The sequence below is a fragment of the Aplosporella prunicola genome (genome assembly GCF_010093885.1).
Source record: "Aplosporella prunicola CBS 121167 unplaced genomic scaffold K452scaffold_13, whole genome shotgun sequence".
NCBI lineage: Eukaryota > Fungi > Ascomycota > Dothideomycetes > Botryosphaeriales > Aplosporellaceae > Aplosporella > Aplosporella prunicola.
This window is the reverse complement of record NW_022983541.1, coordinates 682,328-707,449: the sequence shown is the minus strand read 5'-3', so window position 1 is coordinate 707,449 and position 25,122 is coordinate 682,328. Positions and strand designations below refer to the sequence as shown.

The 25,122-nt window shown below is 56.1% G+C and overlaps 7 protein-coding genes across 7 annotated transcripts; 3 read left to right on the top strand and 4 right to left on the bottom strand.

Moving 5' to 3' along the window:
• Window positions 1-2,809: 2,809 nt before the first annotated feature.
• Window positions 2,810-3,594, top strand: K452DRAFT_34030 (uncharacterized protein). The gene has a single exon (XM_033545338.1). The coding sequence runs from the start codon at window positions 2,940-2,942 to the stop codon at window positions 3,348-3,350; it is 411 nt and encodes a 136-aa protein (XP_033397522.1). The 5' UTR covers window positions 2,810-2,939; the 3' UTR covers window positions 3,351-3,594.
• Window positions 3,595-3,901: 307 nt separating this feature from the next.
• On the bottom strand, window positions 3,902-5,680 carry K452DRAFT_227954 (uncharacterized protein; the record flags this gene model as incomplete). The annotated part of the gene is made up of 2 exons (XM_033536928.1): window positions 3,902-5,067; window positions 5,149-5,680. 2 exons carry the CDS (start codon window positions 5,678-5,680, stop codon window positions 3,902-3,904), a joined length of 1,698 nt encoding a protein of 565 aa, XP_033397521.1.
• A 3,609-nt stretch (window positions 5,681-9,289) lies between these two features.
• On the bottom strand, window positions 9,290-10,821 carry K452DRAFT_287769 (uncharacterized protein). The gene is made up of 2 exons (XM_033540534.1): window positions 10,478-10,821; window positions 9,290-10,415 (listed from the first exon to the last, which is right to left on the bottom strand). The coding sequence occupies exons 1-2, from the start codon at window positions 10,554-10,556 to the stop codon at window positions 9,487-9,489; spliced, it is 1,008 nt and encodes a 335-aa protein (XP_033397520.1). The 5' UTR covers window positions 10,557-10,821; the 3' UTR covers window positions 9,290-9,486.
• Window positions 10,822-13,074: 2,253 nt separating this feature from the next.
• K452DRAFT_287766 (uncharacterized protein) lies at window positions 13,075-17,288 on the bottom strand. Its single transcript, XM_033540533.1, has 12 exons — window positions 16,867-17,288; window positions 16,719-16,816; window positions 16,624-16,672; window positions 16,545-16,572; window positions 15,550-16,491; window positions 15,131-15,503; window positions 14,958-15,078; window positions 14,693-14,904; window positions 14,473-14,643; window positions 14,003-14,417; window positions 13,432-13,951; window positions 13,075-13,328 (listed from the first exon to the last, which is right to left on the bottom strand). The coding sequence occupies exons 1-12, from the start codon at window positions 17,239-17,241 to the stop codon at window positions 13,282-13,284; spliced, it is 3,351 nt and encodes a 1,116-aa protein (XP_033397519.1). The 5' UTR covers window positions 17,242-17,288; the 3' UTR covers window positions 13,075-13,281.
• A 1,515-nt stretch (window positions 17,289-18,803) lies between these two features.
• Window positions 18,804-21,118, top strand: K452DRAFT_250663 (uncharacterized protein). Its single transcript, XM_033538184.1, has 3 exons — window positions 18,804-19,223; window positions 19,273-20,088; window positions 20,145-21,118. The coding sequence occupies exons 1-3, from the start codon at window positions 18,846-18,848 to the stop codon at window positions 20,952-20,954; spliced, it is 2,004 nt and encodes a 667-aa protein (XP_033397518.1). The 5' UTR covers window positions 18,804-18,845; the 3' UTR covers window positions 20,955-21,118.
• Window positions 21,119-21,254: 136 nt separating this feature from the next.
• K452DRAFT_250661 (uncharacterized protein) lies at window positions 21,255-22,303 on the bottom strand (the record flags this gene model as incomplete). The annotated part of the gene is made up of 2 exons (XM_033538183.1): window positions 21,255-22,159; window positions 22,227-22,303. Coding segments are annotated over 2 exons (763 nt in total), but the record flags the coding sequence as incomplete, so codon positions are not given.
• A 590-nt stretch (window positions 22,304-22,893) lies between these two features.
• On the top strand, window positions 22,894-24,705 carry K452DRAFT_326855 (uncharacterized protein; the record flags this gene model as incomplete). The annotated part of the gene is made up of 1 exon (XM_033544875.1): window positions 22,894-24,705. One exon carries the CDS (start codon window positions 22,894-22,896, stop codon window positions 24,703-24,705), a length of 1,812 nt encoding a protein of 603 aa, XP_033397516.1.
• Window positions 24,706-25,122: the final 417 nt, after the last annotated feature.

Here is a 25,122-nt window from a genome sequence, read left to right as displayed (position 1 = left end):
CTGGCTTCCCTGCGAGCTAGCTCTATACCCACCGAACAACCTACCTCGTCAAACCAACGGTGTGAAGAATCGCTCTCTTGGCACAGGCGCGCGCGCTTTCATCACCCACCCACTTCGTGAGCGGCTTCCATCACGGGCCAGCTGCGCGGCCCCGCAACGCGCCAACGCGCGCAGGGCTGCTAGCTCGCTGCTGCTCCACCGCGTCTGCCTGCGTCATGTTCTGGAAGCTTGCGGCGGTGACGGGGAGAAGGTCGTGTGCGGGCGTGGTGTACGTAGTTGGGCCATGACAACAACAACAACACGCGAAGTGAACGCCCCCACTTGCCTGGGTGGTGAGGTTAGCTTGGCTTTGTGAATAATGTTGTTGTGCTGTGTGCGTGCGGTTGTGTATAATCTTGTACAAGCTTACCTCTGTGATGCATACCCTCGACGACTCGACCACCACCACCGCTGCTGCTGGCCCAGAGTCTTCTGCCCGGTCTGGTCTGGACTTGTCCATTCCTTCCCCTCCACCACCCCTCCATACCTACCCACCCACGCGCTCTCACCCCAGCCCAGCCCAGCCCATCACCAAACCCCCACGCACAGTCCCATCCCCCAAACCACCCCCAAACCAACACCGCAGCGCTCGCATCAGCCTGCCCCCCAAATCCTCTTGCACCTCTCTCCCACCTCTTCCCCCAATGAATGAATGCTTCACAATAACAGGTATGAATAGTCAACACCAGCAAAGGTCTAGGTCCAGGCCCAGGCCCACCCACCCCCGACACGACCAACACGACACCCTCACCGCTGCGCGGACCACGCACCACCACCCCCACCCGCCGAGCGGGGCGGACCGCTTGATTACGACGCCTTTCTTTTTGTCGTCGCCCTACGGCCGCCAGGCCCGTTTGGTTGTTGCAAGAGCCAGAAACAGGTCACTGGAGCCATCTCGCTGCAAGAGCCAGGCTGTGGCTGTCGTTGCTCGGCTGCGCGCTCGGCTGCGCCGTCGGCTACAATATTGTACATGCCTGCCTAGCTACGGATTACCTACTGACCTCTTCTTCTTCTGGCCTGCTCGCCTTGTGTGCGACGTGCGTGCTGCCCTTGTCCATACGGTAGCAGGCTAGCTGCGCTCGGCCAGCCTTGTCGTCGGCCGCTTGTTCGAAGAGGAAGTATCCACGATGCTTCGATCGTGGGCGTCGAAGGAAGCTTCGCACACTGCGCTGCGCTGCACTGCGCTACGCCTTGTGAAGCCATGGCACTGCTTGGCCTGAACTTACCTACTGCCATCAGCAGACGAGCGTGACGGGCTAGCAGCCCTGCCGTTGTCGTCGTCGTCGTCGTTGTCGGCGTGCGTGCGTGGAGGGGTGTTCTGTTCTGTTCTGTTCAGTCCGTTCGAACGCTTCGGTCGGCTGGGTGGTCGTTCGCGAGATTCGATGATTGGGTTGACGTCGTCGTCGTCGTCGTCGTCGTCGTTGTCGTGCAGATGTCTTGTGATTCCATCCGTTTGTCCTGTCGTGATGTGGTGGATGCAGCTGCAGCGGCAACAGCAGCAGCAGCAACAACAACAGCGCAGTAGTTCGCGACTCACCCACTCTCACTCTCTTACTCTCTTCAAAGCCGCTGCACCAGCAGCCAGCAGCCAACAGCCTCGCAAGCCGCGCAGCCCTCTGCCCTCTGCACGCTGCACGCTCAGCTCGCGCGGCCCAAACGGCCACCCAACCTAGTCTCGCCACCAGCACCAAAACGCTACCCTACCCACCCCTCTGCCCTACAAACACACCACCTCCAAAAAAACCCCTACCCCCCCACCAAACACCGTACCGCACAGCGCCGCGCAGCGCGCCGTCCCGTCCCGGGCCCCAGCACGCACGCGTCGTCGTCCGTCGTCGGGGACAAATCGGTAACGAGGAGGGGCGTTGCGGCTCCACAGCTTACCCCTACTACGTACAAGCCCCAAGACCCCTCACAAAGCCCCCTCCAACAACCCCTACAAAGACCCCTCACAAAGACCCCTCACAGGAAAGACCCCTACAAAGACCCCTACAAAGGCCTCTGCGTGAGGCCCTTACGAGGGCCCTTACGGGGCAACAGTGGGGAAGGGGAGATTAAGGTTTCGGGCGTCGCGCTGCTTTCTCCCGTTACTTGCCTAGGATTGCCTAGCTAGGTAGCTACCTTAGGTGGGGAGAGGGGGGCGCTTGTTTGAGAGGTGCGACGGGCGCTGAGACGGGCGACGCGCACGCGTGAGATGCGTGTGTGTGAGCGTGTGCGTGGGTGGGTGTGGGTACGTAGTAAGCGTGAAGGCGTGACGATGTGGGCGTGCCGCGTGCGTGTGTGAGCTGCACCTGCGCCTGCTCCTGCTCCTGCACTTGCCTCACCATCTGCGGCGGGCCTGCGGCAACAAGCGACGAACCGGTGGACTGAGAGTGAGGCCAGCCCGGCGGGGCACCTGCGTGCGTGTGTGTGTGTGTCGGTTCTGCGTACTGCGTACCGACCTACTGCGTACAATACGTCGGCGTGCACGCTGCGCTGCTTTGCTCTGCTTGTAGGGGCTACTTCACTAGGTAGCTGTCAGCTAACCGACGACTGAATAGTGAGGCTAAGGAGGCGAGGTAGGTGAAACGGCCGCACGCGCAATACTAGGGAGGAATAGTAATAGCAACAGCTATAGTAGCGGCACCAAAGTAATGGCATCAAAGCACGCAATCAATCAATCCAATTGCAAGAAAAAAGAAATAGTTATTCAGTCGTAGTTTACTTGGAATAGCAAGTGCCTATCTAAGGCCGAGCATAAGCAGGCAGGCCAGTCTCTACACTTGTATGTAGCGAACGCAGGCCGGCCGGCCCCGTCAGCGAAGCGATGCCTCTGCGTCCGCGCTGGCTCTGCTCTGCCTTGCCCTGCCCCGTGGCGATCTCGCTGCGTGTAGTTGGTATGTAGTGGTGGTGGTGGTGGTATGTACCAAAGTGTCGGTGTAGAAGCAAGTGTGAACAGCGAACGCAAGAAGCAGACGGTGGTATGTATGTGCATGCAGCAGCCAAAGAAGCAACGCAAAGCAACGCAAACAACGCAACGCATTAGGTGTGTATGTGCAGCAAAATGCGAAACCCCAAAGCCAAATGCAAGTGTGTGTATGCGCGAATGTGCGAATGCGAACGTGACAACAGACAACAACAACAACAACAACAACAAACAAGACGAATGCGAGTGTGTGTATGTGCGTGTGATTCAAACAAGCAGCAGCAATAGCTGCAAAATAGCAAAGCAAAACCAAAACAAAATGCCATCAACACCTTCGCCCCAGTACCCCCGGTATGATTTCCCCCCGGTTCCCCCCGTGCCATCCCGTCCCAGCCAGAACCCCTGATGAAGAGAGACGCTAGCAAGCCCCCGCCGCCCAGATCAAAAGGCAAGGAGAGAGTTAAAGCAACTACAAAGGCTCGCTATAACGCAAGATAATATGCACTATCAATCAAACGCAGTTGTGAAGACGGCTGTGGAGAGAGAGAGAGAGAGAGAGAGAGAGAGAGAAAGAAGAAGGTAGCAGAAAAGAGGTATTGTTGCTCTTGCTGATGGTTGATGATAGTAAAAAAAGGAAATTTCTGTGACTTTTGCAATGGTGTGTCTCTTTGTGCACCCCGAGTTTCCCCACGCCGGTTGATTTTAAGATTTTTGTTTTCCCCATTTGCCAATGGGCCCTTTGATTTTGTCCCCAGCCGGTCTACCAGATGCCGCCCCAGCATGACGTCATGAAGTAGACGAGTTATTGTCGCCTAATAACCATTAAGGTTTAGAGAGAGAGAGAAAGGAAAAGAGGAGGCTGTTCATGTCATTCGTAACAAACGCCAGCAAGGGATGGTGGAAGCCGGACGTTCAGGCCGTCGATGGTGGCGGCCGACCTTCGCGAGGGCGAAGGCCTTACTCGTCCCGCTTCCTCTTGTTCTTGGACTTCTTGTCGTCGCGATCCGACAACGAGCCGGTCGAAGACCCGCTCGAGACGGCCGCCACGGCGCTGTACAGGGCGGCGCCGAGCGCCGCTGTGTCTTGGCTGTCGTACGACTCCTCCTTCTGCCTCCTCAGCTCCGCCTCGTCCATGACATTCATGACGACCGTGTTGGTGCCGTGAGTGCGCTGGTGCTGAGACAGGTTGTCGCTGCGAGAGAACTTCTTGCCGCAGTCGGAGCACTCAAAGGGCTTCTCGTGCGTGTGGAGCGAGCGGTAGTGACGCTTGAGGTGCTCCTGGCGACGGAAGCGACGAGAGCAGAGAGTGCAGACGAAAGTCTTGGAGGGGTCCTCGGTCAGAGACTGCTTGCGGCCACGGCGGCTGACGGGAGCGTTGACGGGAGCGCTCGACTCGGAGCTGGAGGCCATGACGGAGTCGGCGGCCTCGGCCTGACCCTGGGCAGCAGACTGGTGCTGGCCAGAGGCGGCCTGCTTCTGGGCGCTGCGGCTGCTGTGGCTCTTGCCGAGAACAAAGTCGGAGTCGGAGTCGTCGCTCCTCTTCCTGGTCTGGCGCCTCTTGCTCCGGCCCTCGGCCATCTCGTCGGCAAAGGAAGCGTCCGAGTCGGGAGTGAGGAGGCCGGTGGCGGCGAAGTCGTCGTCAAAGTCGCTGAAGCTGTCCTCGTCGAAAGCGTGCTCCTCGTCGAGAGAGAGCGACTGGAAGTTAGTGCGCTGGCGCTTGTTGCTACCGTTGTTGTAGTTGACGTTGTCGGAGCCGGAGAACTGAACGAGGCCGGTGAAGTCGTCCTCAGAGTCGAGCTCGAACAGAGGCTCGAAAGTGGGGAGGCCGTGCGGCTGGGTGAAGTCGACAGGGGTGGGCGTTTGCTCGGTCTTGGCAGTGAATGCGTCGCCGCGGAGCATCAGCTTGTGCTCCTCGTCGTCACCAGAGCAGAGAGTGGGCAGGCAAGGCGCCGAAGTGACGGTGAGGTTGCGGGGGTCGCAGAAGTCGGCTTCGCTCTCGATGGGAGTGCGCGGCAGAGGCGACGGCGAGGGCGAAAGCGAGGGGCACGAGGTGGCGGAAAGAAGGTAGGGGGCGGCAGTGTTTTGGGTTTGGGTCGCAGCCGAAGTGGGCGGCTGGATGAAGACTGAACCCCGCGTCAGTTTTTCAGGGTCCAACAGACAATGGCAGGCGGAAGAACAATGCCAAGCATCGCAAAGCGACTTACCTGGCGTCATGGGCGGCGATGCCGACCGCGCCCAGTCACCACCAGCGAGAATCTCCGAGAACACCTCCTCCTCACAACCCTGCTTGACACCCTCGATACCCTCCATGAAGCTACCGTTGACCGGCGTAGGCAGGAAGTCGCACATGGACGGCGGGCTGCTGATGGCGCTGCCGCACGAAGAGAGAGGCGGCGTCGCGGGGGCAAAGCGGAAGTCAAAGTCGGTCTCAATGGGAGCGAGGAAGTTGTCCTGGTGGACGAGGATGGCGGGCTTCTGGTGCATGGGCTGGGGCGAGGCGAGGGGCGTCAACATGGCTTGCGACTGGTAGGGTTGCGAAGTGTAGCCCGCTTGCGAGCTCGAGGAAGACGGCCGGCCGTAGAAGGGGTTGGAAGTGTACATCATGTCCGGCGTCGAGCCTAGCTGGGGTTGGCTGGTGAAGGACTGCTGGCCATGGGGATGAGGCGTAAAGTGACCGTGCTGGCGGTTCTCGGGGCTAGGGTCCGGGTTGTAGTAGAAGAAAGGCGATTGGCCCATGATCTGGCCTGGCTGTGTTGCGTAAGGGCTCTCCATGGTGTGTGTGGTAGTGTGTATCCTGTTGATGGAATGGGTTAGGGCTAGGCATTCCAAAGAAGCAGGCTCGGCACAAGCACGGCAACGCACCTTGAATATTAAGTAATGGTGGATGTGGTTACAGGAGAGAGATGATTAGATGGTTGGATGGTTGGATGGTTGGATGGTGTGTGTGGATGGTCCGATATTGGTATGATCTTGAGTTGTATGCTCTCGAAAGAGTGTGGACAACAGCGTGGACTATATGCAGTGGCTGTCTACTAAGTAGGTGTGTGTGTTGAGTGATGTCGGTCCAAAAGAAGGGCTGATAGATGAGCTATCGGGACAAATGAAGCAATAAACGTCGATGGGCAGAAGTGCGAATGACGAGGTTGATAAACCCTGAAGCAAGGAAACGACAACGAGCGATGGGGACCAGGTGTGGATAAGTAGGTGGACGATCAGCGAGAGGACGAGACAGGCGATTAAGTCTGAAGAAGAAAAGATGACCAGGCACCATGGGAGGGGGAGCCGGGACGGCGCAGCAGCGGATCCAACGAGACGTGGAGCGGCGCATGCGCCCAGGGCCCCTGCGACGCGCTGACTCGCCCCGGGGCGACGCGCGGCATTATTTTTATGCCATGCACTAGTGATTGGCCGATGCACGCCCGCCGCGAGATTGCGACGCGCCCATCAATGCACAAGTTCACTCGCGTGTGACGGGGCCTTGGGTGTTGGTTGGGGGGGAGACGGCGGGCATGGCTGGCAGACCCTGTTGTGGGGTAGCATGGCCGGCGGTGGTGCGACGAGAAGACGGGCATTGTTTCAAGGGCGAGTGACAGATAGCATCGTTGATAGCTATCCGCCGTCATTCGTGTGCGACATCATGCAATATCACCCAGCTGCTATTTCGGGGCGCGGGCGTCGGGTGACATAGACTGGTCACACGCAGGCCTAATGCAGGAACGATGCAGGAACGTTTCAACACAGATCGTAGGGTAGTGGACGAAGTCGAGCTGGAGAGGAATAACATATCATCAACGGGCGGTCGGACCGACCGACAGCAAATGCAAACACCTGAGCTTTCGGGGAACTGGTGCTGGTCTCCCTTGGCTGGGTTCGCCGGGCTCAGGATTCGACTTCTCCAGATCGACGTTACCTATCAGCCAGGCGAGATTGCGTAGAATTCCATCGCTTCGACGCGGGCTTCCATGGGTCGTCCCTGCAGCGCGCTGCCGGCCCGCGCCTGATTCAGCGCTCCCCACGCCCTGACTCGCCGTGCGTAATCGCACGATAAGCGTCCCGCATTTCCCATGCACCCTCACCGGTGAGCTGGTGTGTGTTGTTCACCGATGAACCGGGGCCGTAGTACCTCCAACTACGTAGCGTGTCGCTGAGCTTCCGCCGCGTCGGGTTGTTCGTTGCCCTTCCGCGCATCCTTCGACGGGAGCCCAAGTCACGAGCCCCAAACTTCCATCGCCCTTCCTCCGGAACACGCCACAGCGCGCTCGTGCGCCCGCGCGAAATGAACAGTTCATGCCATTTAGTGGACCTGCGCCTCCATAGCCACGTATCGCGGGCCTTACGGCGAACGCCCCATCTACTCTGTCAGAAACCTCCCACCTGTCCCCACATGGTCAGACCCTTCCGATGGCCGTCAACCACTGGCTAGATGCCGTCCACGCCCGCTGAAACCCGTCGATCCCGCACGCCGGCGGGACCCTTCGAAGCCGCGTCGAAGCTCCATGATTCATGCCGCCCGCTGCTCTGACTACTTGATGGCTTCGACATCATCACCGCCAGACCGCGATGTCCCAAGTCCACCCGCCTGCCACGCTCTGGCACACACCGCAAAGACCTCAAGCGTAGGAACTCCGGCCCGGGCCTGGCGCGTCTCCGCGATGCTTCCCGACGTCTAGAATGAGGATCATCGCCGGATCAGAGCGGCTGCACGGCTGCCACGGCGCTCATGGACACGGGATCTGGATTTGTATCGACTCTCTCGACGCCGTTCGGTCCGCTCTTGCCACACCCCATAGTACTCCACGAGGCGCGCTTGGGCGACGCGGGCGAGATGCGCGTGGGAGAACTGACAAGAGAGCGGCGGCTGCGCGCAGAGGAAATAACTCAGGCGCATTTCGCTTGTGACGCGAACGAGGTGTCGACGCTGAGGGTGAATCTGCGCCTGCGCAAACGTCGTCGTTAGCCTCTTCGCCATCGTCGTCGTTTCGTCGTCGCGGGACGCAAGCCGGGCTGCCAGGCTACATCATCGCTTACCGCATTGCACGATGCACTTGTGGCATTTTGAGTTTCAGAGTCGGACCGCACTGGTGTTGCGGAAAACGTTCTGCAGGTTTCGGATAGAGCAGATCAATACAGCAATCTCGTCGGAACCCTCGAATCGGAAGACAGACCACACTTCCCAGTGGGCCAATAGTCGAACGACCTAAGGTCCGGGGTACATACATACGCCACATGGACGCAGAGCTTTGAGATGAGGCTCTGATGGGGGAAATTGGACGCAGCGCCGTTTTTAGCAGCCAAAGAACTGCTGTTCGCGCGGGGCAAATCTTCGCGCTGGTGATCCGGACGATTCACAGCAAAGATCACCGGCAGCTCGACCACGCGCTGGTGGGTGGCGACTTTGCAAAGGGACTATTGGAAAAGGGCATGTCTCGCCATGATTGCCCGCGGGGGCTTCTGTGAATCTTCTGGGCGGCGATCTGGAAGCGCGAGACCATGCAACCGAGCACCAAGACATTGGGTGTGGTGAACTCAACGCGAGCTCGGCTGACTGCGCGCACGCCCTGCGGTCCAGAACCGGTTTACGGGTCTGGAGGACGCGGGAAGGCTGAGAGGTGCGACAGGACTTGCTCCTTCGCGGGAGCGGCTTTCCATCGAGGAACGGAACACAAGCTGCTTGCAGCAAGCCTTGGATGTCATGCGAACGACTGGATCGCAGGCCTCAGAATTGGTGTCTGTTGAAGTCATGCCCGGCGCATGCCGGGTCATTCTCTTCCTATTATTCAGTGATACTTGCGTATCGTTCATCACAGGCCTTTGATGAAGAAGTCGAGCAAATTTGCGCGCGCGAACACCCCAAAAAAGGGTCCCTAAGCGACCACGTGCGTGCCGGATCAACCCGGCGCCCGGCGGCGGCCGGAGATCAGCCGGCGCGGGTAGAAAACCTCGTCGCGCGCCGCCAGCCACTGCTCCTTTTTCTTCTTCGTGCGGCGATGTGACAGATATCTCCGTGTTGCTTGGTGATTCTCTACCCATGGTCTATTACAAGCGTCAGTCACATCACAGAAGAACTATATTGCACACTAGCCATCAAACACTTTACGGCGGCGTCTGCCCAGTGGCGCCGGCGTTGGTAGTGATGGCTGGACAGACCATCCAGCTGCTGCTATGCTTAGCAGCAGCGCGTGAAGATCCCAATCTGCGTCGAGGCTGTGTCCTCGCGCTCGTGATTGCTTTCGAGAAGCTCGAGAGGATTGCGCGCGCATCGCTTCCAGAACCCCGAAGGATCGTTGCTTCGCCTTTTCACGTGCGGGCACGGCGCCCTTGTGCCAATGATAGAATTCTTTAAGATTGGTCTCGCATTTTGGGCTCTTGGCCGAGATATCATGTCGCTACGTAAACGGGATGAGCATTTCGCATCACTGCCCAACCCTCGTGCCTTGTTCCGCTTCGCCCGTGGTTGATGTCAGGCCGTCGAACATCAACCCTAAGTCGAAACACTCGTCGCACATCCTGTACGTCAACCGTCGGGCTTCTGACGTCGGGCACTAAGAGTCGTCGCCAATCTTCTCCAACTTGCCCATATCGCGCTTCTCACCGGATTCGCCGATGATTCGGATCCTGTCGAGGCGGGTCTTTTCGCCATCGGCGTCGCCGTCCACCACAAACATGATCAGCGAAGTGATGTTCTGGAACTTGACAAATCGCAGCTCCAGCTTCGCCGTGCCGGTTTTCTCGTCCCAATCTTCCGGTTTGATAGTCACCTCTTGCGTAGCAGGGATGTCATCTGCTTCCTCGAAACCGAGGTTGTGTGCCCTGTTCGTGTAGAGCTTGATAGTCTTCGGTCGCATGGGAGTTTCGTCATCATCGTCATCCGCCGGCGGCAGTGAGGTGAGATGGATCGTGTGGATCTTGATCGTGGACTGGAAAGGAATGTAGAGCATGAGCTGCTCATCCGTGTCGCTCTCAACCCAGTCAGCCTTGCTGCCCTCGGCGGCCTTGCCCTTGCCCTTCGTTCCGTCCACCGAGGAAGGCTTGCTCGTGTCGAAGAGCATTCTTGCCCCACCAGCCGTATCCACGTCGGCATTGAGCAGATCGAGTCCGCGAACGTCCACATGCTCAGTGATGTCGTGGTAGCCTCGGGGAAGAGCCGCGCCAACCCAGCCGCCACTCGAGCCGGAACTCGCCTCCCCGAATCCGCCAGATGACGCGCCGCCAGACTCGGCTTCGGCAGCAAGTTTCTTCACAGCTTCCGACAGCTTCGCAGCATCGGCGCCGCGTATCCTGGAGACCTCGCGACTGTTCTTGAAGATCATGAAGGTAGGCATGGCCGTAATGTTGTAGGACTGCGCCACCTGCTGCTGGGTATCCGTGTTGACCTTGGTGAAGGTGATGATGTTAGGGCGAGAGAGCTGGGAAGAGAGCTGCTCGTAGAGCGGTGCGATGGCCTTGCATGGCCCACACCAGTCCGCGTAGACTGCGCGCTCGGTGTCAGTTAAAAAGCTCCAAGCTGCCACAGAGTCCACCGGCGGGGCTTACAGTCGACTACCACTATCCTGGACGAGGACAGAAGAGACGAGAACTGAGTCGGCGACTCGATGTTGACGGTCTTGGACATCTTTGCGGTCGCGCAGGCGTGTCCGTAGGTAGGAGGCTGGTAGGCGGGGTTGGTGTTGTCGTTCAGGCGATTGCGGGACACCTAGGTAAGCATGGGCCGTCTCAGGTCCCGCATGTTTGTTTGGTTTGTTTGAACGCCGCAGTTCTCCCGCTTTACAACATCGCAACAACCTGGCTCAAAGGTCCGAGTCGAACAACAAGCAGACCTGACAGGCAACTCTGCAGTTTCCAAGTTCTGGTCGTCTACCGCAGGGTGCCTAGTTGTTCGAGACAGCACACAGCGAGGCACATTCTTGAAATCAGTTAACTTAAGCAGCAGCGTTCAATTCACAAAAGTGGGATTCACTAGTCACGGTCACTGAGTACCTAGGGCACCAAAACTACACAAGAGCATGGACACAGTTGTGCACAGGCATGGGACTACTCTATTGCGTGACGTCCCCGCAGCCGTTGTGGCATCTCATTTCGCCGGAGATGTCAGTTGTGGCTGAACACACCCAATCGACCCATCTCCACGGTGGCTGTTCGCCCCCTCCGTTTGTTGTTCCATTTCTCCACATCTAAGAATGACTTTTGTTCGTCTCCCAAGGGCTTGTTTCAGAAGTAGGTGTCTTGCGCCGTCGTTTCTAATACCATGGTACACTAGAAGGGCTAGAAGACACCATCAGATTCTTCACGTGATGGCGCGCAGCCTTTTCCTGCACAATTCATCCGCCCACACTAGAGCTGCAGAGCTCGGGCTGGGGTGCATATAAGGTTGCTTCTGTGGCTGTAGGTGCCGCGCCTGGGTCTACCATGGATGAGCCGTCATCACACCATCACGCCGTGGCTGTCGGGACCTAGCCACGTTAGCGAGTCGGCGAGAACGCATAAAAGCCTATTACAGCTCGGCATTACTCAAGGAAGAAAGCTTCGCGGGAGATCTTACCGCGAATTGCCGTGTTAGGAAGCCGGCTGTCCGGTTCTGGATTCCGTATGCACCAGCGGCTCAGTATGATTGACAGGGTGCCGCCGGTGTCAGAACCAGCAAGCCTTAGGGCATGGCAAAGCCAAAACTCCATGTCGGCTTTCAGGCATACATCACAATGATCCTTGGCAACAACTTCGGACGGACTTACTCTTTGTCAAGTCTGCAAGATCCGCACACACCACACACACCTACGTCAATCCACGGGGGTTGTATTCGCGTTTCACCAGCAACCTAGCAAAATCTATCCTATCGAAGCGTCACACGTGCCATCGTGCCACGGACACTCTGCGGACACATCACCGCGGCCGCCAACGAGTTGGACTGCCAAGGCAGTAGAGCACTGTCACTATCCCACGATCCCTCGAGGGATATACCTGGCGCGGACCTGGTCTGGGGCGCCCCGCCATGCCCCGCCGATTACGTCGATCTCTCCATCGCTCAGACGATAATCACAAGAGAATTGGCCATCTCCAAATCCTACTAATGGACGGCTGCAGCCGCGCTCCTGTCGGGCCAGCCGCATACCAATGCTCCAGTTTGTCCCAGGATAACCCGGATAGCTTTTACCCGGCGATCGATCTCTTATAAACGATCGAAAATTTATCGCAGGATCGCAAGTAACCTCGGATGCAAAGCCTACACTAACGATTAGATAGCCACTGTTGGCCGCCCACACATTCAGCCACTCCAGCTCGGCACTTTGTTGATAAGACCCTGATCCAGACCCTGCATGGCTTCCGCCTTGGTTTTCGGGGCTGCCGCGGCCCTGCATAACCTGTGAGAAAACTCTGCAGCTATTTGTAGAGGGCATGTGGTAAGCTTTCACCTAGCCGAAAACGGCTACCAGGATGGCTGCGCGAAATAGAGGACGGCTGCGAACATCCGACATTTTCCGGCACAAAGCAGCCGGGAATAGAAAGTCCCTGCGTCTCCTCGGCTCGCCTCGTACTTCGTATAAGCGGATTCGATGTCTCTTGGCTAGCTAGCTGAGCGTGGCCGACGATGTCGTCGGCGGAGAACGCTCCTGCATGAAAAGAAAATTCTCTAGCGGCCCACTTCATTGGATGGATGGCGAGTCATCCAGCTACACAAACACCAAGCTGGATCACACGGGGGTGTTCGTGGAGCCGAGTGGGGAGACGGTCCCGTTATCGTTTCAGGTGCAACTGGGCTTGTGGGGTTTGAAGGAAGCCACATGCGCCTTTTACCACGTACGGCAGCAGTTCGCCCTTGTAGCAGCTCGCCTGACAAAGCACACTGGCAATGACCCTGCAGGGCGCCGGCTTCCTATCTGTCGGAAGAACGGTCTTTTGCCATTTCCGCGCAGTCTTACGCAAGACAAATATCCTCTCCTCCTACTGGTCTAGTTCTCCTCCAAGACAACACCTTGATCCATGCTCTTTCATTTGTGCATGTCTCTTGACATTATGAATCGTGGAAAAGCGCCACCGAGGATCAACTCAGCCCCCTCCTTGGAGCTAGCTAAATAAGCAATTTACATCCACCACCTCACACATGGGATTCACACTTGCCAGATGCAGTATATACTGGACCATCGTGATTTGGATCGTAGGAGGTGGCCGAACTTTAATGTTCCTGACTACTTGCACTGATAAGGAAAACGATCGCTCCCCTCTGACAATTTATCATCCACCGATGACATCGACACCACGTGTTAGTTATTATCTGAACACTTTCCTGGCAGGGACAAAGACAGCATCAAACAGATGCCCCTCATGACGCACTCGCCACACGCCTACTTCGTCAATGGCGGCAGCTCGCCATCCCAGCAAACCTGCATCGCTTCAGGGGAAGTCAGCCAACGTCCAGATACGAAGACCAAGCACGTCACGACAGCAAACAGGCAAACAAGCGCACGAAAGAGCAAGGAAAGGGGGAAACTTACACAGCGGGAAGGGGAAGTAACTCCCATGGTCCTCGCGCATATAGACATAGAACCCACCGGGCCTGGGGATCTTCTTCAGCTGGCCCTTCGGGCCCGGGGCCCTCCGCAGCCCCTCCAACCCACCAACAACCTTAAGCATAGCCGTGAGCGCGACACGGCTCGCGCGCATACCAAGGCACTCATGCGGGCCGACGCCGTAGTGGAGGTAAGCGTCTAGGGGGCGATCGAGGTGGACGTTGTCAGGGTCAGGGAAGATGTTGGGGTCCTTGGCCGCACCGACGAAAGACACGAAGACCCTGTCGCCGGGGCGGACGCGGATGTTGTTCTTTCCATCCACGACGTCCCGCGCGGCCGCGGCTTCGCGATATGAGCCGAAGGTGCCGTTGAGTCGAATCGCTTCCATGCAGTAGTGCAGGAGAGTGGTGTCGGCTTCGGGTGTGTTAAGCTGTGCTTGCCGCCGAATTTCGGGGAGGTGCTGCGCCCCGCGCTCCGAGAGGTAGAAGTCCATTATCTGCGTGAACTGCGGGGTGGTTAGCCGTAGGTAAGGCAAGGGGAGATGCTGCTGGCTTACTACTTGCGCTTGGTTCGGCACCATGGCGCATGCAGTCGGGAAGACCTGCGACCAGGTCACTTCTTCGGCGCTGAGCCCGGCGTCGAGCAGCCGCCGCACCATGTGCACGCCGTAGTCCTTGAGGAAGCTCTCGTTTTCGCGGTAGCTGTCGGCGAGATTGGAGATGACGCCGGTTAGGCTGACGGACTTGACGTTCGCTTCGATTATCTTGCCTAGGCTCTTGCTGACGGCGTTGGCGGCGCGGTGCAGTGGGAACGACTTGGCGGGGTCCATGTCGAAGAAGATGCAGGTGAAGATGACTGCGAGCGCCATGTACATCTCGTGCTCCGAGAAGACGCCCCTGGGGTTCTTCTTCGTCTTCAATGGCAGCGAGAACATATTCGCTGCGAAATGGACGTGGGAGAGGTTACCGACACTGCAGTGGTTGTCAGTTCAAGGTTTGTCTTGTGGGGGGAGTCTGCCTGTCTTACTCTCTGGTGAGATCGACATGGTTGATGCCGGCGATCTTGAACGACTTTTCGTGCAACAGTTTCAGCGTGATGTGCTCATAAAAGGCCTTGACATCTTCGTGCCACTTTTCTCGGTACAGCGACTTCGCCATCAGCTGTCTTTGATTGGCATGCAAAGGAGCATCGCCGGACCTAAACGAGTTTCAGTGTCTGGCTGCTCATGGCTCTTCACGGAACTTACAGCATGAAGTGGGAACCACCCTTTCCCATAAGCTCCTGGAGCGTGGTGCCCCAGGTCACCTTGAACGTGTCTTGGTCTTCCAGGATAGTCTTGGCGCCGGGGTACGTGACGATATTGATCCTAGGAGCAATGTATTGAGGACGATCGTAAGAGTAGTGACTCTCACGACCGAGACTGCGCATGATCTTGCGGTTTTCGGATGGGATAGTCATCTGAGGAATATGAGATACTGAGCCATCAAGTCACATCGCTATAAAGGACATACCGGATAGTGAGCGTAGATAGAGTTGGACTTGAAATGGTTCGGGAAAGCACGCAGGAAGAGCTTGTAGAAGACACATCCCTGTTCGACGTTCAGATCGTAGTCGGCTTCATTGTAACCCCAACTGTAAGCACTGTTAGACAGCAATTCCCAGGGCCGAAGAGGTACTTGCTTACTTGGTCAGGTTCTTTGCGTGGTAGTCAACAGTGTAGAATCTGTCACCGCGCACAAGCACGACCGCATCAGAAAGAATGGCCTTCGAGATGGTAAAGGTCGGCGCAATTCCAACTCCTGGAACCATCGGGACTTTGGCCTCCTCTGTAACAAGCCCTGGGTACAGCTCGACAAAGTCCGGATGATCATAGAGATGCTTAAGCTGCTCCGCGACTTTAGGATCCGAGTTGATGCTTTCGAACGAATCATGGGCCTTGAGACCAAAGAACTTGCGGAATTCGTTCAGGGTAGCAAGCCCCCATTGCCGGGCTTGTGTCATGCCGAGTATCTCGACCGCTCGAAGTGCCTTGGGGACGTTGTTTGCACCGAACGAACCTGATAGGTGAGATTATGTGTCTGCATAAGGTGCGAAGTTGCTTACCAGCGCAGTCGTCGATGCTGTCTGAGATGATCTTCACGAGGTCATCGTCGCTGAATTTGCCGTCTGTACCACGCTCCAGATTGGCGAAAGGACGCTTTTGGGGGTCCTTGTCTAAAGTCTTGTCCCACTTCGCAAGGCCCATAAGGAGCTCCTGTAGCGGAACCTCTGCAGCAGATTTGCCAAACATGTTCTGGTACAGTTCCTCGGTCCACTGTTCGTCTCTTTGGCTAGTGCAAGAGTGCCAGCGGTACACGAGATTGAATTCAGCAGAGACTTGGTTTCCGACGCCACGAGGAGTGCCATCTGTACCATACACCTTTGCCATGTCCACACGTGGATCCAGTGTCCAGGTCGTGTTGCTCCTGTTGAGGTTGACGATGGTGCGGAGGTAATCTAGCAGCGTAATGTTGATGTACAAGCCGCAAGTGATGAGCCTACCCGTTTGGAAAAGGTCATTGTCATATTTCACCCACTGCTCCCTAGCTACGTCTCCTTGAAGGTTGGGGTTAGGCTTGGTGAATCGGCCATTCTCGTTGATGGCGGCAAGCTGTTCGACTACGTAGTTGTGGAACCTGTTGAACATGATGAGCAAAACACCACATCCTGGTGGGAAACCGAGCATTCGCTGTTCCGAGAAACAGTCTGGTTTGAGTTTTCCGTCCTGAAACGTCCGGATTTGGTTCTGGTCATCTTGATTGTCGCCATATAGGGAAGCAAGATCCAAGTAGGACGACGTCTTCGAGATGTTCATGTCTCTGTGGTCCGTCTGGAAAAGATCATGGATGATGAGGGAAGCCCAATAGAACATAATACTCGAGACTTTGTTGGGGTGTTCTTTGAACTCCTCACGGGCGAATATCGCATCAAAAACGAGACCGGGGTCAGGGAGAGCTCCTGGTTGAACAGTCTTGGGCTGGACACTTCGAGCATATGGAGTGTTCGCTGTACATAAGTCATGTCAGTACCGTCTTTTTTGTCAGAGAAAGTGTATTTACCGGCTCCTATATGTGGAGCTGAGATATTCTGTCAAACGTCAATCAATGTTCCTAGATCTTGGGTCATATAACCACATACGTTGAATGAGCCATCAGCCTGGCGGTATACGAACTGGTCTCCCAGATACCTGTAGAGATTAAAATTCAATCATGGATAACTTATGGGGAACATACGAGAGTGGTGGGTGCTGCAAGTTTTCCCAGAGCTCATCGACAAAGGCATTGGTGAGCTCCTTACGAGCTTGAGACGCGTGTGGAAGGCCTGCAACGAGCTGCAATTCTGTGAGCGAGATCCATCATCTCAAGCCGGAAATATTCATACCTGAATCACTCGCTCCATGAGATAGGTCTTGTCATCAATGTGCTCTTTCTTCGCCTTGTTCGCAATCACTTCCTTGAGAGTCGCGAGGTTTTGGAAACCAAGGGCTTTCAAATCATCCTTGAGGCTTCCCTCGGGGTCTTTCTCAATGTAGGACCCATCGCCAGTTTGAGTGGGCAATGGACGTCTTGCTGCATGTAGGAGCTGAGCAAACTGTGTGAATGCGTTGCCCACCTCCTCCTGATCAGCGGCATGGTCGGCCGAATCATCGGCTTTAGCAGACTGTGCTGTGCTGCCCTTAGAAGTGCTTTTGCCATTGGTCTGGCTGTTTTCTTTCTTCTTTGGACTCTTGAACGCAGTGGAGAGTCTTCTGAGCATGGCGTATGAAGGAAGTAGTAGGATGAGGGAAAGTACAATGGCGAAGGACATGTTGTAGGAGCAGATGAGTTCAGATTCAAAAGTCTAGGTCCTCTGTTATCGCGCTTGGACTGCGGACTCGGCTCGGCCTGGTCCGTAAAAGTAAACGCCGTAGGACATTCATCACATGGCAGCGGCCAGGTTCCCTTCGACATGCGAGAGGGGTATAAGATCGACAGCTTCACAATTGTGGGTGATAGTGGACGCAATGCGTGACTCCGCATTGGAAGCTGTGCGACATCAACGCAACCAATGATTCCAACGGTGTATTCTTGGCTGGCTGAAGCTCAGAAAGACATATGCAAAAGCAATGATTGGCGATGGCTATCCAGAAAAACTCGGGGCACAGCATGCAACGAAACCTGGAAAATGGAATATCTTAGCCGAAACATAGTTGATCGCCCTGCACGAATCAAAGTGAAGCTTTCCATCTTACAAGATCACGCCTGTTGATCGGCGTAACAGTGACCCGTCTCTTTCCATTGGTGCCCTCATGTGTCGTGCAAATGCATCAGAGCCCAATCTCAGATGTGGTTTTCCGTTTCCAATGCCATGGCTACTTCCATATGCTATAGTTGATCGTTGGCTGAGTGGACCGAGTCTCAGTGTATCAGCGCAAGACCGTACTCAACGTTGAAATAAGCGAGTTGCGCAACTGGAAATGTCGTAGTGCGTATTGCAAGGCTACTGTCCCCACACCCATGAGCTAGGGCTGGCAGGATAAGTGATGTTTTAGCAACTTGCTTTGCTTTTCATCAGTGAGGCTGTCAATTCAAAACTGACCGATCATGAGATCGTCTGTTCTCCGCATTCTCCGCAGATGAAAACCCCAATAAATGCAGATGCAGAAATGCTGTACTATGCCGAGCACGGCTTTCTAGCCTCATAAAATAGTAGATGTCGGTCGTCGTGAGCCAAGGTGTTACCGCCGAGAATTGTGCAACGGCAAGGCTCGGATATGATTGGGCTGGCGTAGGATGGGCCACAATGCCTCAAGCCATGTGCTGCTGATAGTATGTATGGCAATGCATTATGAGTTGTCAATTCAGCTGCGGAACGAAATACAGAGCGGGGCTGGCTGAAGGCTGACGTCCACCATCGAGCCTTGCGAAAGAGGTTCGTCGATCCGACATGGAAAGAGTGCAGTGCGACGACTAATCAAGGCGGCAGAAAGAAGCGCCGATCATCGTACGGAATTCTACTTAGGAGTAGGACAAGCGAGGACGTGCAGCCATTCGTCCCTTGGACTGATGCCTCCCCGCTCTGCACGCGCCGTGCTACCTGCAGCGGGAACGCGAGGTTGCGCTGCATGCTGCATCTCGTATATCCAGTAAGCACTGCATGACCCTCGAGTAACGATCCGCGTACCCGGGGAGGTAACCGACCCATGGTTGACAGTTTTTGTCTTGAAGCCACCCCGCCAGTCGTGTGATGAGCCCGTGGCTCTCTATACGTCCAACCATTTATTGACCTTAAGGGATGCTGTGACAGGCCTTGTATCATGAAGGATTGAGAGAGCATTGTGAACCTTTTTTTCATCTATCTCAAACAACTCTCTGAACAAAATGTCGTACTTCCAAGAAGGCGACCCATTTGAACCTCGCAGGCCAAGCGGTACCTCTAATGGCGAGGCAGAGGGTGCTGCCATTGAGGCAGAGATGGCGCAGGGACGTCGAAGCAAAAAGTTCATTCTTTGCTTCGACGGCACGGGAAACAAGTTCTCAGGGACTGAAGCAGACTCTAACATTCTCAAGATCTATTGTATGCTCGACAGAACTGGCGAGGACCAATTCCATTATTATCAGCCTGGAATTGGGACATATGTCACTGGTGGACCTCTCAGCCATACCTCAACATTGGCACGCATGCAGAACTGGTACCAGAGACAGAAAGACTCCGCCGTAGGGACATCATTTGCGGAACACGTCATGGGCGGTTACAAGGTCTGGTGCTCAATGTTGCCTTTGATGTTGAATCTAACACGTTGTTCAGTTCCTCATGCGTTACTACTCGCCCGGAGATGAAATATACCTGTTTGGCTTTTCCAGGGGCGCATACACTGCCCGCTTCCTGGCCGAGATGCTCGACCATGTTGGTCTGCTGTCAGCTGGTAACGAAGAGATGGCTCGTTTCGCCTGGAAGGCATTCCAGAAGTGGCAGATTCGCACAGAACGCAATGATAAAGAGAAAAAAGACAAGAAACGCCTGTTGGACTTCATGTTCGCCTTCCGGGAAACCTTCAGCCGACCTGTTCGCCGTATCCGATTCCTAGGACTCTTTGACACAGTTAATAGCGTTCCTCATTTCGAAAATGCATGGATGCAGCGCAGTAAGTTTCCGTATACTGCGCGTTCAACCGCCAAGGTTATCAGGCATGCCGTCGCCATCGACGAGCGACGCGCCAAATTTCGGCAGGATCTCATCTCCCAGAGCAGGGGGCACCACGGGACAAATCACTTCCGGAACCACCACAAGCAGCGGTCGCGGAAAAAGTCTGTGAACAAAGCCGGCAACGGTTACCACGAAGACACCGATCGTGGTAGGGCAGGCAGTGACCAGGCGAAATCTCAGCGCCCCAATAATTTCGATCGCGGCTTGAGGGCTCCTCCTGCTTTCCGTGACAGCTCGGAGACTTCTGGTCTCCGCTCTCTGAGCCCTGGCCGCTCGCCTGGAAGGCGTGAAAGCCGTCAGTCCAGAGCCACGGGAACCTCTCGTTGTTCGCATTCCGAGTGCCGCCGTGCTCCCACAGACGACTCGGACGATGAGGAGCAAGACATCAAGGAAGTCTGGTTCGCCGGATGTCATGCAGTAAGTTTACCACTGACTCCGCCGCAGGCATCCACACTCTAACATCGCAATAACAGGACATTGGCGGAGGCTGGCCCCTTGAGTCTGGTGAAGAGTCGCCCCTAAGCCACGTCCCGCTTGTGTGGATGGTACGGGAAGCGCAGAGCGCCGGCCTCCAGTTCGACCCCATCAAGCTGCGTGACTTGAACTGCTGCCCAGACGACTACGAGAGCGAGGAAGACGGCGATGTGGACCAAGGCAAAAACTCCACTGACGGCCTCCGCCGCGCCACAGCGCCCGAGATCCATATCAGCAGCGCATCGCCAGGGCCCGCAGCACTGAACAACCCGGCGCCAACGCCGCTCCCCTCGCCCGCGGTCGACATGCGCGAGCCATCAGCAGACACACGTGCTGAAGCAAGCGTCGTCGCTCCCGAGCCGCCGAGCTCGTCAAACACGTACCACCACCACATCCACCACGCGGCCACGCGCGGCAGGATCCATGACGTGCTGCAGCTGAAGAATGGCGCGCCCGCGCTGAGCGTCCTCTCCTGGAACATCATGGAATGGATGCCGTTCCGCCGGCTTGACCTCAAAAAAGACGGCCAATGGCACGTCATCTCGTGGCCGCTGCCTAAAGGCGAGGTACGCGATGTGCCGGCTGACGCTGTCGTGCATTCTAGCGTCCTTGCGCGCATGCGCCACGATGAGAAATACCGCCCCGGAAACATCATCGTTGGCGGTGGTGGGCGTGGCGTGCGCATCGCGCCGAGAGAGGATGGTATGGGGAAGTGGCGCTGCTGTAGAGAGGAGGGCGATGCCATTGGTGAGTGCTTTATGAGGGCAGACCACCCAAATAACCAAAATGGTCTAGAGGGTGGGAGGTAGCTTTGCAGGACTTGTTGTATGGTACAGGTTTTACTCTGAGAGGACGTTGAGGCGTCTCTAATATGAATAGGCCAATAGTCTGTAGGACCGCTGTATGATGGTTGGGTACGACTTGCTTCTCGTGTGTAAGCACAATTTATCTTGTCCAGATAACAAAAGATGCCTGTTTTATGTTTGAGGTGAACTTGACTTGATAGGGCCAACTAAACATGAGGAATTGGGAAGCGTTACTTCCAAATGGAGGATAAGGGGTGCCGGTCACTGACAAAATGTAGATATAATGTAAGCAGGTAGAAAAATCTCATACGTTCGTCTTCTGTGACGGAGCATGATTTCAAGGCGTCAAATTGATGTCTGAAGTACAACGTGATCGTGCTTCTTCTTGTGGTATCCGAATCTACCGAAAAAAGCCATTAACGCCAATTTTTAGAAGGTAACGTTTCCCTGCGAGACCCCAAATCATATAAAACGCCGCCCAATGCTCATAAAGCGCCCATCATAAGCAAGCAAGCGGTTTGCTTAAAACCTCTCCTTCATCCTCGACGCCACGGTGCGCAGGTTGCCGTACACCTTTCCGGGAGGCGCACCCAGAATCAACGAGACAACGGCCTCTCTGGCAATGTGGATGTTCTTGAACCCTCCCAGAATGTGAATCGTCTGGTCCGCCAGCACGATTCTCGTCCTCGACGCATTCTCAATAGCGAATTTAGTCTTGCCGTTCTGTCCAGCAATACGACCCACAGCGCGACCCAAGTGCTCGCCGTTCAGCGTTTTCACGTCCTTGATTTGGAATGACTGGATGTAGAGGTCGTCGAGTCTAAGCAGAGCAATCGCATCGTCGACATCGAAGCCGAGGGCGAAGGAACGGACAAAATCATCGCCCTTCTGCAGCGCGCCCGTGTCGGTGGTGTGGCGCGAAGTGCGGAGCTCGACAGCCTTGCTCTTGATGTTCATGCGCACCTGCAGCTTGAGATGCTCGACAAGAGGCGGGTAGATCTTGGGCCAGTTGGCCTTGAGCGGCGTCATGCGGTGTGGCGGGATGGGCACTTTGCGGGTCTCGACGCGTAGCGCAAGCGGCACGTCGGCGGCGGGCGCGAAACTCGGGCGGCCCTCGGTGTCGACCTGCATGCTATCTTCGTTCGCGGACGTAGCGGGCAGGGGCGTAGGATCGGCGGCGGAGTTGATGTCCAGAGGGACGCCTCCTTCTGCGAAGAGCGTTAGGATGCTGATCTAGGCGGTGTACCTATGTATGGCGGGACGAAGGTAAAGTACCTTGGGGGAACTGGGTCATGGCCTGGTCTTCGGCGAGCGGCTCGGGAGCGCGCTGGAGGGCGGTTGGGGCAGGCATGGTGTGCGGATATGGAAGAGAGTGGACGTGGTGGTGGTTGTGTGGATGTTCGTGGTGGGTGAAATCTTTCGGCGAAGCGGGCGCTGATTCGTTGGTCTGGGCGCAGAGCCGATCGTCACTTTTCTCTCGCGCCGCGCCCAGCGTCATGCACTCTACAGTCCGCCCGCGTCCCGCCCGCTCTCCCACTCTTGCCCGCTCGCTCGAGACTCCCGTCATGCTCGAGCCCGCACGATAATGACGAGCCATGTAGCCGCTCGGGTCGGCGGAAGAACACTGCTCTCTATCGTCGACCTGCCCATGGGCTTCGCATTCCCGCCATGCGCCACCCGTCGTATCTTCCCAAGTCACGTTGGCTCCATGCCTGCTGCTAGATTCTTCTCTTCTCAACTATCTCGCTTCTCTTCTTCATCGATACCCTCGCCTGCATTGATCGGTCCCAGTGCTTTTACCACCACATCATTTCTAGGTCTGGGCCTTAGACCCAGCGTCACACCAGCGGCACGAGCACGCCATGGCTTGGTGACGCGGCTCGCGGAAACCGCATGGAAAAGATCCGTACATACCACGCCGAAGCGGAGGAGCGGCGTCTTGATGAGGCGGAACAAGAGCTCCGTCAGTAATGGATCGAAACCGCAACCAACTCCCACTGGGGGTGCTCCCAAGGCAGAGCTGTCGCCAAAGCCGGAGCCGCAGCAGCCCGAGAAGTTGAAAGAGACTTCGAATGCTGCAGGCCAGGCAGGAACTGGAAAAACGCTCTTTGACCGCGCAAACGAGTCCTTGCATCATTTGCACCGCCCGACAAAGGAGGAACTGCTTGCCGCAGCAACCGGGGCCTGGTCGAGGTTCAAGGTGCACTTCAAGTGGTTCTCCATCAAAAGTGGGCGGAAATTCAACATGGACGACATCAGCGCCTTCTTTTCTTGGATCCTCCTAGGACACATTGCGTGGGTCATTGTTGGCACGACTACGTTCTTCTCCATTTTGATTTTCCTTGTCAACTCTGTTATCGCGCAGGAAACCTTGGCTCGCTGGGTAGGAAACTATCTGACCAAATCGTCTGGCGTCAAAGTCGTCTTCGAGTCCGCCATTGTCCCTAAGTGGGGTGATGGTGTCATAAGCTTTAAGAACGTCTTCGTCTCCAGAAGACCAGGACAAGGTCAGGCCAAGGTAAGCAAGGGATCGCAGCAAGAATCAGCGGCTGCCGCAGCTGCTGCCGCAGCGGCCCATGACGCTCCAGAGTGGCATGCCACCGACGAAGAAGAAGACACGAACTACACGCAATTCGATCTATCTATTGATACGGTGAACGTGACGCTGTCATTCACCAAGTGGTTCAACGGTAAAGGGTTGCTCCGCGATGTCGAGATCAAGGGTATCCGTGGCGTCGTCGATCGTAGATCTCTCCAAGCTCCAGAGGAATATGTTGATCCTAGGACCTACAAACACGAGCACAATCCGGGCGACTTTGAACTCGACTCGTTCAAGATGGAAGACTTGCTCGTCACCATCTACCAGACCAACGGATTCCGTCCATTCCCGGTCAGCATATACTCTTGCGACCTCCCTCAATTGAGGAAGCAATGGTTATTTTACGATTTCTTGTCCGCCAATATGATGTCTGGTTCATTCGATAACTCTCTTTTCACCATTCATCCTAAGCAGACGCACAACTATGCAGCACTTCCACAGAGCGAGGCAGCAGACGAGGGCCCCACGCAATGGAAGAAGCATACCCGGATAAGGATCGACGGTCTCAACATCGACCATCTAAACCGTGGCGTGGATGGCCCATTTGGGTGGATTCATGAAGGAAATCTTGACATCGTGTCAGATATTATGTTCCCAGCCGACAACGATGAGAGCATTGCAAAGGTGATGTCCGATTTCTACGACCGCGTCGAAGCCACCGTCACCTCCAACGGCACGCGCAGCGTTCTAGAGTTCCAAAAACCCATCGACCCCACACCCATGCCGCCGCGGACCGACTCGACAGGCGCCGAAGTCGTCACTGCCGATGAAAATGAAGACGACAAACGCTTCCTCGTCATGGACATCCGGGTGCAGCTGAACGACGTGCGAGCCGCAGTCCCAATTTTTACCAATGACATCTCGTACGTGAACAACGCGCTGATCCGACCCATCGTGGCATACATCAACTCGAAGCGGACGTTCATTCCCGTCAACTGCCGCGTCGTGAAGCGCGCCAGCGAGTTCGACGGCTCCTGGACCATCTACGACAGCGGGCTCATGGACGACCTTTCGCGCGAGATGTACGAGGCTTTTGCCCGCGACATCCACGACGACCACCAGACGCGTCGGCGCCGCTTCAAGAAAGTCGGCATCTGGACGCTGCAGCTGGCGGCACAGGCGCTGTTCATTGGGCTTGCGGGCAACATCGCTTAAGGAACGCGTGCATACATGTTCATGAACGGATGCTTCATCTACCTTTACGCAAACCCTATCGACATCACCGCCCTCACTATCCTACTCTCCCCCTCTCTTCCTCACCATCACAACCCTCGCTCGCACCACCGCCGCGCGACAGGGCCTGTAAAAAAAGTAAATGTACATTAGAGCGACGGCGTTCACAGGTTCACAGGCGGGGGATCACGCACACATGCAGATACACACGGCTTTTGATTGATTTTATTTTTCGTTTGGTTTCGTTTCGCTTCAGCATCACGGTGGCGTCCAAAAGCACGCCGTCTAAGGGTGTTGTTCCGTCGCTTGGGTCCTCTCAATGACTCCTGGTTCTCGCTGCCTCGTTCGTCTTGCGACGGTACGGTGCGGTATTGAGCCAAGAGCGGGGGAGGAGACTGG